Source organism: Bison bison, unplaced genomic scaffold, assembly GCF_000754665.1.
Source record: "Bison bison bison isolate TAMUID 2011002044 unplaced genomic scaffold, Bison_UMD1.0 scf7180017864452, whole genome shotgun sequence".
NCBI lineage: Eukaryota > Metazoa > Chordata > Mammalia > Artiodactyla > Bovidae > Bison > Bison bison.
The window spans coordinates 8,868,366-8,882,110 of record NW_011495014.1 but is presented as its reverse complement, the minus strand read 5'-3'; the positions used below and the strand labels follow the sequence as shown (position 1 = coordinate 8,882,110).

General features: G+C 39.7%; 1 protein-coding gene across 6 annotated transcripts in view; it reads right to left on the bottom strand.

Moving 5' to 3' along the window:
• The window catches only part of RBMS1 (RNA binding motif, single stranded interacting protein 1), a 219,006-nt gene that overhangs the window by 85,469 nt on the left and 119,792 nt on the right, over positions 1-13,745 (bottom strand). For 5 of the 6 annotated variants that reach the window (XM_010858975.1, XM_010858978.1, XM_010858977.1 and 2 more), the window contains exon 2: positions 9,970-10,145. In XM_010858975.1, the coding sequence (XP_010857277.1) occupies positions 9,970-10,145 (176 nt within the window). The remainder of the gene's footprint in view (positions 1-9,969; positions 10,146-13,745) is intronic. The other variant, XM_010858976.1, reaches the window with a different exon arrangement.

Genomic DNA, 13,745 nt, shown 5'->3' with positions numbered 1-13,745 from the left:
ATACTGGAGTGAGTTGCTATACCCTCCTCCATGGGATCTTTCGCACCCGGGTTATCAAACCCACATCTCTTATGTCTCCTGCATTGACAGGTGGGTTCTTTACCACTAGCACCATCCAAGGACGCAATCACGCCCTAGCTTGTAAGCTCTGAGTACTTTCTCTCTCTCACCTGATACACCACATTCTGGTCTATGACTATGAGTGAAGTTTATTTTCTATGCAAGACAAGAACCTCCCTGAGGGTGGGAAATGTGTCTTATGCAGTGCGGGATCTGGCAAAATCAAAAAGCATGATGCTTAATAAATAATGGAATTCTCCACCCAATTCTACTTGTTTAATTTCTCCCCAGAAGAGGTTCGGTTTGTATTTTAATCCAGTTGATACTTGTAGTAAAGTTATAGTGCTATGTTTTGCCATTTTCTAAAGCACTGTTGTTTAGATTTGCTAGACGGGGATCCATAAAAGAATGCTCTCTTCATATGCACTATGCCCCTCAGGCACCAAGCGAATGACAAACTGCATACCTTCTCTGTGCTGTGTCATCTTGGGCAGTTGCACACTATACAGCTAACTGGGGGCAGAGTTCTGTATAACTGGCTGCATTAAAAGGGATTACTGTGTGAGATGTCAGGAAAGATGAGTTCCTTCTCTATCCTCTCACCTTTGCCTTGAGCTTTTGATTCTACTAACCAGTCAACTGGACTTAAGGGAAGCTGATTTTTCTAACAAAATCTTGTTACATCTATCATGACTGAATTTCTCTCTTTCTGGATCTTTAGGAAATGAGTCTCTCTATAGTCTGTGGTAAACAGAGGACTGTGGGCACTGATGAGGGGAGGATGAAGACGATGAACTGGCATTCAGAGGACATTTGGGGAAGTAGAAAGCACAGTGGTTCTGAGTATGGGCTCTGGGGTCAGACTGTCCAGGCCCACATCCCGGCTCCACCATCATCAGATGAATTATCCTTAGCAGTAAGAGAAAGAAATCTCTCTCAACTCCATCTTTATAATGAGGATGACAGTCAGATAGAGAAAGACAAATATCAGATGATCACTTATAAGTGGAATCTAAAAAAAAAGATATAAAAGAATGTATTTACAAAACAGAAACAGACCCACAGACATAGAAAACAAGCTTATGGTTACCAAAGGGGAAAGTGAGGGCGAGGGATAAACTTGGGAATTTAGAATTGACAAGTACATCCTAACACATATAAAATGGATAAGCAAGGTCTTACTGCATTGTACAGGGAACTATTTCAGTATCTTGTAATAACCTATAATGGAAAAGAATCTGAAAAAATACGATACACATTTAAATTTAAAATAATTTAAATATTAAAGTTTTATAAATGAAGAATTAATTTTAATCCATTAAAATTAATTTGTTAAAAATTAGTTGATAAAATAGGGACAACAGTACCGCTCATAATGTTGCTCTTAGGATTAAATAATGGAACACCTGGCGTGCTTACTGGCACAAAGGACATATCTGAAAAGGTTAGCTGTTGCGATTATTGAGGTGTTCACATATTACACAGAAATTGTTCACATATATTTATTATAAAATGCCGATGAGGAAAGATGAGGGAGAGGTAATAAATTTCTTATATTCATGGTAACCCAATAAGGAAATTCTAAGTCAAACTAAGTATAACGGCCAAATAAAGACTTAATGCTTTTATTCTTGATGACACTACCTTCACCTTTATATAATAATTAAACACTGCCGAGCTGCTGCCAGAGAAGATGCCACAGAAATGCAAGGTTCATACAGAGCAATAGGGAATGCGCAAACATACAGTAAACTCCATCTGCTCTTACAGAGAAGGAGAGGATGCTCTGGTAAAAATTCATGTGGCACGGCCTTCATCTTCAGGGCTGGCTTGCCAATTAACCTCTACTAAGGCTAACACTGAAACTGACTTGCCATTGGCATGTGCAGTATCTGGGTAATACAAGGGAGAAGGCTCTTAATTATGCCCAGGAACAATAAAAAGAAATCCTTAAGAAAAAGGCCATCTGACAATAAGGAGGGTTGGCTAGATCTCTACATATCCATGCCAACCAGCAGATATCACACAGAGGATAAATTAGAAAACAGACATAATTGAGATTTTTCTGCCAAAGTATCAAATGCACGTATATATCAGGTATAGGGCAATACCTAATGCTTGAGGTTTCAACTGCTTGTGGTGACACTGAAGGTCGCTGACCTGTCGTAATTTTCAATTTTGCTGTGCTATGTATTTGAATCCTGGGCACTCCTAGACAGAGGGAAGCGAGTCATGTTGCCAGTGAAGAAGCATAGCCCATGACCCAGGGTCCATATTTCAAGAGGGTTTTGCTCTAATTGTGGAGCAGCAACTCTCAAGAAGGGATTCAATATTGTGTTCACTTTTGAAAACTGCCCATTCCCTTTAAAAAAGCCAACTGACATTTCTAATGATAAAAGGGAAGAAAAGAGAGCTGTAGGAAAGAGATGGTTCTCTAATGGAAAGCAGGTATTTGTGGGGGATTTTTTTTTTTGATGCTGAAATTATGTCTGTGAAATTCTGGGATTTCCAAAAGTCTTCAGATTATATCTTAGCGTATCAAAGATCTATTGTACATAAAGTATTTCTTAAAGTGCCAGAATTCTTTCATACCAAGAAGGAAAATGAAGCAATTAACATGAACAAGAAAAAAATTCTATATGCTTATCCAAGAGATGAATAGGAGATTTAGTTAAATACACACTGTTCCTCCTAAACTCTGAAATTGGCTGTGACTTCCATTTTTAGAAGAAAAGATCACAAGATGATATATATCTTGCTCAGTGTCTAAGGCATCGTGTTTTTCTCTTTGACTACACATACCCTTACTAGAATATGATCCATGAAGAAAGAGTTAAATTACAATTACTGACTCAATATTTTGATGCAATAGATTGGCATGCCTTTTTAAAAGGGTGACATAAAGTCTGAAAAACACATCTTAGATCACATTTTTCAGAAAATGCTCAATTTTCTTGGTTTAAGTCCTCACTGAGTTATTATGTGTCATCCTCTTATGCTAGGAATAATAAAAGAAACCAAGTCCCAGAAAGTATTGCTGTTAGTATTTTGTTTTGAGAATCTTCTAGATCGATGAAGAAAGAATCATTGAGAGGATAAAAATCACCTGCGTAAAGAGCAAAAACAATTGGAACTTAAAAGAAACCCTATTATTTATTATATAAATAAAACCTGTATATGGGCAAGGAGCTACACAATAGCAACAGACAGAAAAAATGGCCTGTATTTTCTATGATTAACTGTGGCAAACATTATCTTAACTTGACTTTTGGGGAGAATTTTTTTTAAGTATGCCAGTCAATAACACTTTTTTTTAAGGCACACACTTAATGAGAGAAGAACTACTTTTTTTTTTAAATTACTCTATGTTCCTGTTAACTTTTCTTTTTCCGGCTGTCTTTCAAAGGAAAAGAAATTAAAAATTGCTAGACATAGTTTCAGTATCTTTGTAAAATACAATTTAAAAAAAAACCTAAAAATTCAAATGGCTTTGGACTACAACTTCAATATTGAAATAAATTTCAATTATCCAAGATGCAGTCAATGCCAAAGAAAAAAATGACCTATGGGTCTTTTACTGTTGAGGCCTGTGAGTTAAATACACTATCACCACCACCAATACCACCACCACTGCCACGAAGTAGCTGACACTACTTCAACTTCCTAGAAACATCACTTGAAGGGTAAACTATGCTTCAAAGAGAGAGAGCAGCTTCTCACTTAACCCTGCTTCCAAAGCTCTGGGTTTGTAAGATTCACAAGGCTGACTTGAGAATGATACTGAATGTAGGCAATACAATCTTTTGGTCCATATCTTTGATGTCTGTACAGTTATCTGAATACTCCAGCATAAATCCATGTGAGGTGTGTGTGTTTCTTCTCTAAAGTAACTGTACTAATAGCTCAGGGTATGTTCAGGCTTCTTGGACTGAGTCATTTGGGGATGCCTGCATGGCCTTGGATCACCTGGCTTTAAATTTTCTCATCGATTTGAAAGTGAGTGAGAATCAGATCACTTTTGGGTGATTTTTCCTACTTCATCAGAGGATGTTTGTTTTGTTTCAATTTAAGGTCTTCCCATTTCACAGAGTAAATTTCAAAGGACTTCATATATACCTGGGGTTTCCTAATAGTGGGTCTGGTAGACCTATTGTTACTTTTAGAGTTTGACTTCATATTAGGGTTAAAAGTAGATCATTTAAGCATAAAAAACTAAACTTACCTTACTAGAAAACCTTCACTTCCAAACTTACCCTAAAAATAGCCTAATGATTTTGAAATAAAAGGGATGATCATTTTATTCTTGGATAGAGAAAAAAGAACATTTAGCTGATAGACTGTTTAAGAAATTTTAGTTACAGAAATAGATGGAAATGTATAAAGAATTGTTCCTTATTATTTCAAGTTCTCCATTTACCTAATAGTTGCCCTGACTTTTTCAGTCAGAACTTAAAATATTCTTTTAACATCAGTGTTCAACAAAAAAAAATTAGTGGTTTCAGGAGAGTAGTTTAGTGGGGGCTGTTTGTAGGTTGCATGAATGAATAAAAGTGTGGCCACATCTGGGAACACAGGGAGAGGCTGGAGTTTAGGGTGTGAGAGAGAATCAATGAGTGTTTATGCCCTTCATGTCTTCTCTCTCAGTTAAGTGCAACTCACATTTTCATTTTATTCAGAGCTAAAACCTCACAGTCATTTTAAATCCTGCTTCAGTCCCTGGGTTTCTCTCTCTAGGGTGCCCCTCCCCTCCATCTTTCATTACAGCCCCAGATGAGGGTCGTGTTAACTTGACTTATGAGAGCCCCCTTCTCCAAGCCAACCTGTTGACTTTTGGCATAATTACCATTTTGAGAAAGAGAGAAAAAGGAAACACAGATTTGTGTTTCTCTTTCACTCCAAGAGCCAGCTTCTCCTCTGTAACTAAAGAATAAACTCCAAAAGTTTTAGCTTATTATTCAGTGCTAACAATATGCTACCAACCTGCTTCTCTTTGCTCTACACCCACTCTCCCCACTCCGGACACCAGAAGCCCTGGTAACAAACAACTGCTACATGATAGTTATGCACCAAGAAGTGCTCTTTGTGCTTTCTTAAACATCCAAGCATGCTCACATCTCCTGGGTCCTCTCAGAGGCCTGGAGGACACTATTATTTCCATCCTGCATGAAATCTTCCTTCTTTCTGGTTTAGCATCATCTCCTCCCTGGAAGCAACCCCAATTCCCTGGCACTGGGGTTAATGAAACCATCTTCTGACTCCTCCCAGAACACTGCACTGATTATAACATTTACTTTATTCTGTCTCAAATTAGGGCTGGCTGTTTATGTCTGCCTCTGTTGATCTGTCCTGCTTTTTCCGCTTTGCCTTTTTAAGAGTTGTATTGTATTCAAAAGAATAAGGAAAATTTGCAGAGAAGAGAAAACAAAGGGCTAGGAAATGAAAATATACTGGGTATTACAACTAGGGAATCACACTTCAAAAATATTTCCTTTTAATTAGTACTAGGCTATAATGTTATAAGCTAAATTTAATTTCCCATTTATATAAAAATCATGCTTTATTTCACTGTGAAATGAATTAGATATCTGTTGAATGAAAGGGGGGAAAAAAACACAACTGGTTGACCAAGGACTGGTTTGGGAATGAGAGCAAGGTTATAGAAGGTAGGAAGAGTAGAAACATCTCATTTTGTTTTAATACCAGTACACTGTTTTTCCTTTGGCTCAGCTGGTAAAGAATCTGCCTGCAGTGCAGGAGACCTCGGTTCAATCCCTGGGTCAGGAAAATTCCCTGGAGAAGGAAATGGCAACCCACTCCAGTAGCCTGGGAAATCCCATAGACAAAGAAGCCTGGTGGGCTATAGCCCGTGGGGTCACAAGAGTCAGACACGACTCAGCAACTAAACCACTACCTCCATGAAGCTGTTGATACACTGAGTTATGCAGACCCTTCCATGTGATGTCAATACCACAGTAATGTCTAGCCTCAGCCAACAGAGACCCACATATCTGCCCCCACTGCAAACCAGGAAGAACTATGTACCAAACCTTGTACCAAATATTGTTTCTAAATCTTCAGAAAAAAATAGTTTGGACACAATAAAGGACTTCACATCATTATGACAAGGAATAAATCACCGATGAGTGGCAGAGAATGAAACTAGTGTTTAGTGTTTACTTTCCCCTCCCCTGGCTCCCCCAAAAAGCTCCAGGGAGAGAAGGTTGGTGGTTTTTGTCAATGCAGCCTATGGGCATTTTCTCAAATGCCCTGGCTTTCTCAGCCTTCAGGATCAGAATCTGGTATTTTCTTCTTACTTTAAGATGTAGAACTATATGTAATTAAAATGTATTCCAGCAGTTGGGATTGTGAGGAGCAAAGGCTCAGTCATGGGGAGACAAATATTTGTTCAATTACAAATGAGTTTTGATGGTCCTAGAATGTGGACCAGTTCCTTTGCTTATATTACTCGATCTAGTTCTAATCACCACCTCATATGATATAAGCATCATCTGACCCATTATACAGGCTACTGACAGAATGAGGTACTTGCTTAGTTAGCACTGTAGTAGGTACTCTGGGGTACCAAAAATTTGCCACCTCGACTACCATGATTTTATACTGTAGGTAAGAAAGTCATGAAGATGATATGCTGTCAGCTAGGGCTGCTGAGCTGCCTTCATCAAATGCTCTTAGAAAATGGACCTACTCTTACTCCGAGTCACCTGACCACCATCGCCACTGTCACATCCCTGCCTGGTCCTTGAGGCCAGTCTCCTTCAAGGAACCTAAACTGGTGGCCCTCCAGCATGAGCCCCCTTCCTCTTAGCCATGCAGACCTTCTCTTTACATTGTCCTGAGTCCCTCTGTAACTTGGAAAGAGGCTGCTTTTCCACTGTCATCTTTGTGTTGACATCTACTTTTTCACCATCATTTTTTCTAACATTATAGCATCTGTATATTCTACTCCAAACACAGCATTTTAAAAATACTTTTGGTTTCTCTCTCTAGTTTTCACAACCCTCATGTCATTCTTGCCTTTAGGTTCCATGCATTGTTTGTACATTATTGAGTCCCTATTACAAATGTTCTTAGGCATCTTTTTCATTTATCTGTTAGATAATCCTCTAAAACGTACAAGTCCTCTAGAGATTCAAATTATTTGTTTCTATTGTTGCCCCTCCTACAATTCAGCTCATCAGGTCAATTTGTAAATTACAGTGCTAAATTTTTATTTCTTATTTTTTCTTTTTTAGAGCTATGAGATAATGTAGCTATGAGATAGGTAGCTAAAAGAGCTATGAGATATCTTACAGCTCATATCTTGTATCTCAAAACGAGCTATGAGATAGGTAGCTAAAAGATAGCTATCTATCTTTTCTGAGAAGCTCCTGAAACTTTTCTAAAAACTCTCTAATTACATCCACTGGGTTTTTTAAGCTCTAGGATGAGTCACTTTCCCATAAGAGTTCTTGTCACTTCCATGTCACCAACTAGCTATTCTTTATTGGAAACAATCAACTCCAGAACAGGAATGCCCTTTTTTGCTTTCTCTCTACATTCTGAGACACAAAATTGTCAACAAGACAAATCTGGTACTTATTAGATGCTCTGTGTTAAATGGAATGAAGCTCTCAACAGATATTGACATAAGACTTCTCTATTACTGTGTGTCTTGCCTCTGTATAATACATAAAGAAAACTATCACTGGAACTAACTATCAAACTTGGGGTTTTGCAAATGATAGGAGAAAGTAAGTGGCAAACTGTTATTGCTGCTATCAATAACAGCAAAGAGACTGATGTGTACACATGCTGAGAAAATCCACATTCGTCAAAGAGGATGAATTATCTAGGACAGATGATCAAATGCTCTTCTGCTGCATCTGGGACACGATTTAACTCAGTTAAAAAAAAAAAAAAAAAACAACCAAAAAACTTCCAGTTTAATTTTTTGAATACAGATTTACTGTACATAAAACATGGTATTACTCTATTATGGCTGTTCAATTCTATCTTCTTTGTGTTAAAACTCACCTTACGTGCTTCCAAACTAGCTGAAGGAAAAATTTGTCTTCTGAAATCTTTCCCCCTTCTCTTAGACCTCAAACATGTGAGGCTTATCTTCATTCTACTGTTCCCTATGAAGTTGTATTTTTAGCTCCTTAGACCTTATGGTGCTCTGCTGCTGCTAAGTCGCTTCAGTTGTGTCCGACTCTGTGCGATCGCATAGACGGCAGCCCACGAGGCTCCCCCATCCCTGGGATTCTCCAGGCAAGAACACTGGAGTGGGCTGCCATCTCCTTCTCCAATGCATGAAAGTGAAAAGTGAAAGTGAAGTCGCTCAGTCGTGTCCGACTCCGCGATCCCATGGACTGCAGCCCACTAGGTTCCTCCATCCATGGGATTTTCCAGGCAAAAGTACTGGAGTGGGGTGCCATCGCCTTCTCCTTATGGTGCTCTATCTACCTGTAATTATGCTGCAAAATCATAGGAAGATGCTGGTAAAGGCCAGCAGCAGACAAGATAGCAAAAGGCCTATTTGTGGTCTTGAACAGCTGCAAAAGGGCAGGGCGCGCCTGGCAGAGTTCCTTCTGACTCTGGTCAGCAGGACAAACCCCAAGAGCTGGACTTGCTTTCAAAGTCATCCTGAGCACAGGACATTATTTCACTGCCCTGGAAGCAAAGGCTGCAGTCCAAGTCCAAAGGAGCTGATGAGAACAGTAACATGGGAAAGGCCCAGGGAGGGTGCTGAGGGCGACGGCCGTCAAAAGGCTCTCTGGATCCTGACAGGTCATCTCTCACCGTCCCACACTCCTGTCTAGAAACACCACAGAGCAAAACCACCACTCTTGATGGAAAGCCAGATGTTACTTTTAGTTCCGGTTTGGAAACGCTGCCCAAGTAAGTTTTAAGATTTTTTTTTTTTTTCTTAAAGCAAGAAGTAATAAATTTATATTTTACCCAGGGTAACGGAAATCAGATGCTGTTAATCAAATGTTTAGAAATGGAAATACTTTTCAGGGAACAGGAAACATTCTTTAGTGGATATCCTTTTCCACAGTTACATAAAATTCCATTTGTGAAGGACCACGATCGTCTTTGGGTAAATAAAAGATGCTGCTGCATGTGTAGGATTTTCTAGCTTAAAGTGATTAGCGGATTTTAGTCTTTACACAGTGATCCTTCCAATGTACAGGGCTTCTGGCTCCTTGGTTTAAATTAGGGCTTTCTTACTTAGTGAGTTAATGCAACTGCAGCCAAGTAGCATACTTCTATTCCTTTCCTCGACAGCATTAGCATAGAATGCATGTTTCCTTTGGAACAAAGTGATACACACGTGTACATCTCTTCCCAGGACACAACAAGGGTGGCAGCAAGAAGAGGAATAGGAACCTGAGGAATAAGAACGTTCAGAGCCGAGGGTGAGCAACTCGAACCACAAAACTACAGGTGTGAGTGAAGGCAGATCGCCGCTGCCCCACTGGAAGGAAGTTTATACACATTTAGAGTTAGGTTAGATGGGAACCACCTTTCTGACAAACAGTAACAACGGAAGTTTCTCTTAAGGATGAGACCTATTGGCCCCCAGACGAGCTTCCACAAAAACAAAAGCACTCCTCAAAAGAAACCAGCCGTGTTTTTACATAATTCATATTCTCCTTCTCATGTGCCAACAAAGGCAAATTCTACTGAGAAAATGCTCCAATTTATTTTGTTATATAGGCACCCTGTTGATGTTAATGCTGACTGAGAAAGTGTCCAAGGACTCAAAACTTAGAAACCCTGTCAACTGTGACCATAATGAGGAGTCACAGATTTGTACTAAACCTCTCTTAAAACACAATTTATATCACTCAGTAATATGATCAAGGAGGTATTGAGGAGCTAAAAACAAGAACCTCTACTTACGGCTGACACAGCTTCACCAGGTCCTGGTCTGTGGTGTTGGGAGGCAGTCCCCGGATATAGAGGTTCGTTTTGCTCAGCTGATCCCATCCTGAGTTGCTACTGCTACTGCTGTTGTTATTACTGCTGGTGGTGCTGGGGCTGGGAGGGGCCATAGGATGGGCTGGGACCAGAGACTGCTGGAAAACAAAGACCACAGCGTTAGAATGCTCCATGGAACCTGTATTCAGCACCATTCAGAGGTTGCATGATCTGCAAACCAAGATAAATATACAGATTATCTTCAGCTACTTTACTACATACATTTTAATTTACATCTTAAAAAAGATCTGTTCATTCTGCAAAAGTATTCTCTCCTTCAATATGAAATTAATAACAGGACAACTCAGTAAACTATTCTCTACATGCCCTTGAAATAAGACTAAAATTTTGTAAGATTTTCTTTACATATTTTAAGGAATACATTCAAGACTCAAAGTGAACTTGCATAAAGTTATGCAATAATATTTTAATATACAGTCATTCAGAAAACACTGGACTTTTGAAAAGGTTTTCAAATGCTGAAAAACACTTGATTGAAAGTTGCTGACAATTTTATTGAGATGATTCCTAGCGATTAAAAAAGAAAAAAAGATTACTCTTCAAGTGTCAGAAAGTTAGAGAGTTCAGTCAAGATGCTCAAAGAACGAAGACTTCACCTCGTTCTAAGACAGGCCCATGGCTTCTTTGAGACATCTGGATAAGATTCACAGGTCAGCTGCCTTTCACTCTGGCTAACCTTGTGAAATTTAACCCCTGTGAGAATGGTGCAGAAGCTGGAAACATTCCCAGGCCTGGCAGCAACCAACGTAACTTCTGTAAAGCCTGCAAGCCAGGGCTCAGTGTGGTTTTAGCCACCTAGGAAGACTGTCTGAAAATGTACTCACACCAGATAATTGTTAACCAATTGAAAGAAACCACAGTTCTCCGTCCCTGTGCCACACACATGACCTCTGAGGAAGTGAAATGGTTCAGCGTGAGATGCAAGTGAGCACACCCTAAAGTGTTCTCACAGCAAATGTTCTGCAATTTTGCACCAGGACAGGAATTTTTTCACTTCACCACTTCTAAATAATAAATAAGACTAACCAACACAGTCCTAATAAAGGACATCACTGATACTGAACAACAGTTTGAAGATGTAAAATTAGTCACCAGACATGGATCAAAAATGTCAAACCTTAGGACTTTTACTACCACAAACAAGAAAATAAAGCATATCTAAGACACAATTCAATTCCACTTTATAGAGTTCAAAAAGCAGACCTCTGGCAATACATACAACCCCTCTCACCTTGTTGGCAATCTCAACACCCCAGGATAGAATGTCCAGCTTTGCACCACGTTTCTACCTTGGCCATCCTAACTCCACAGTATCCTGGGGCATGGGGCTCCTCGTGGATCTAGACATGAAACGTATACTATGCAGATTTTTCTTCTCACTCCCCAGGGTCCTTGCTAAAATCACAGCCCAGACACCACTTTATCTCAAAGGATTGTTTTTCAAAAAGGAGTGTTGCCAGAAGGGTTAACAATAGTCAATGTATTGATGAACGCTGAACTTGAACCAGGAACATCAGCGATGCTTAACCCCAATGAAACCTGCCTGAGATCATATCCTATCAAATCTATTTGATTTATGCCCTTAATAAGCAGGTGAACTCAAACCCTTCCCTGTCATCCCTTGTGTTTCTCTAAGAGGTAAAACCTGCTTTCCAGGTATAAACTAAGCCTTGTCTCTTGCACTGTCACTGATGGCACTGCAGACCCCCATCCGGGCCACAAAGAGGTCTGTGTTCCTTCTCCAAGGTCATTCAATATAACTGCTGGCTGATACCTGCAATCAGCCAGGTGCCTCTTCTTTCTTTCAGTGAAGAGCAGAGGGGCTGGGACGTAACCCAAACATCTGCCTCCCTGTCCCTAGCTTTCGACTTACACAAAGAACTGACAGCCGTAGATGATTAGGCAAGACTGAAATTTTTCTTAAATCACTTCTGATTAACATCCAAGAACCTGGTCCTTGCCACAAACACTGTTTTTCCCAGTAAGACTTGGTGTGTTCAGTGCAGCAGTCGGGGAAGGCAATGTGCTCACCTGGGTAAGCTTTGCAGGGGTCTGACAGAAGCTGTGGATTTCGGGTCAATGCCCACCTCTCAGGGGGATGCCATGCAAAGCCAGTGAACCGCTGGTGTTTGAAAGGCTGCATTCCAAGTTGGCGTTAGCTCTTACCTCTGCTATTCTCTGGGGTGGAAAGTGGAGTGCCAGGCATGGACTTTTTGTCGTTAAAAGAAACACCTGGGGGCATGATTTATCAGGAGATTTTTTTGGACATGAAGGAGTAGGCTTTTATTCACGTATTTGGCAGAGTAGAACTGTGATTTACATAGCTGATCTAATATATCTTTGACAGGCCTCCCTATTTATGACAGTAATATTTTCCTAGTCTGGGAAGTAGGTGGGGAGCAAATACCCTCTGTCCCTCCCCACTTACTCTTCAACTTACTCTCTGGGGATAAGAAATCTCCTAATATTCCTATCTCAGGTGGGAGAAGGGGGTTCCTGAATGCATCTCAAGGAGGATGACTGGTCTCTGGTGAATCCTGGCGACCAAGTTTAAATTTAAATGTATCCTAATAGCAACTGTCACAAATGGCTGATGACTAAAGAGAAGAAGCATTAAGTTAGTCCAGGTTGTCAATTTTCTAAAACTTTAGACCAAAGACTGAGTTTTTCAAACTCATCGAAATTAAAAAGTTAAATCCTAATAAAGACTGGACACATGTTCAAAGAAGAAAATTCAAACACAATAAAGGAGTTTATTCCAAAATATTCAGAATTGGTTAACCATAACTAGAAGAGCAGGGTAATAATTACTATCATATATTGCATGTTTCATATGCGCCAGACACTGTGCCACGTGCTGTGTATGTATTATCTCACTTAACCCAGATGAGACAGATGCATTCTTGTTTTCGCATTTTGAAGATCAGAAAACTGAGTCTCAGGAGACATTAAGTAATGTGTCATGGTTACACTTTTAGTAGGTGGCAGGACTGGAATTTGAAATCAGGACTGCTGGACAAAAAAGTCAAAGCCCTTAATCTGTGCCCTAAATGGCATCCGAAACACTGTCCATATCCTAAATGTGCTATTTGTATTACTTCATTTTTCTGTGCTCATCCTTCCTGCAAGTTAAATGACTAAATTCCAGTTTCTCTGAAATATGATACTTAATACCATCAGTGGCTGCACTTTTAAAAAAATGTCAAAGGTGCCTTTAAGTTAATTTAATGATCACAGAACTCAGCTTGTGTGTGTGTGTGTGTGTTTAAGGAAATCTTTTAAAAGGTCAGTTTTAAAAATTCTATCTTATAGATCTTTTCACTAAAAGAATTCTGCAAACAACTTTGGAAAATTACAGCATGTTACAGATGAACATCAGAGTCATCATTTTAGGAAGGCTCCACTCAACAAAAGAATGAAACCCTCACTCCCAGACTGAAATACAAACCCTGACAAGTCTTTACCTTAGTTAGGACCCTGCTGATCAACTCAAAGCAATTACATTTTACAGTCACATGCCTCAACAGCATGAACAGCAAACTTAGGGAGAGAAAAAAAGCTTGTAAGTAGATGATACTTGACCAAACTTCGTTTTCATTACTGGCTGTCCTTTTACATTTTGCCTCTCAAGATCCCTAAGCTGCCCCCAAATTTGAAAAGACACCCCCCTTCCCCGC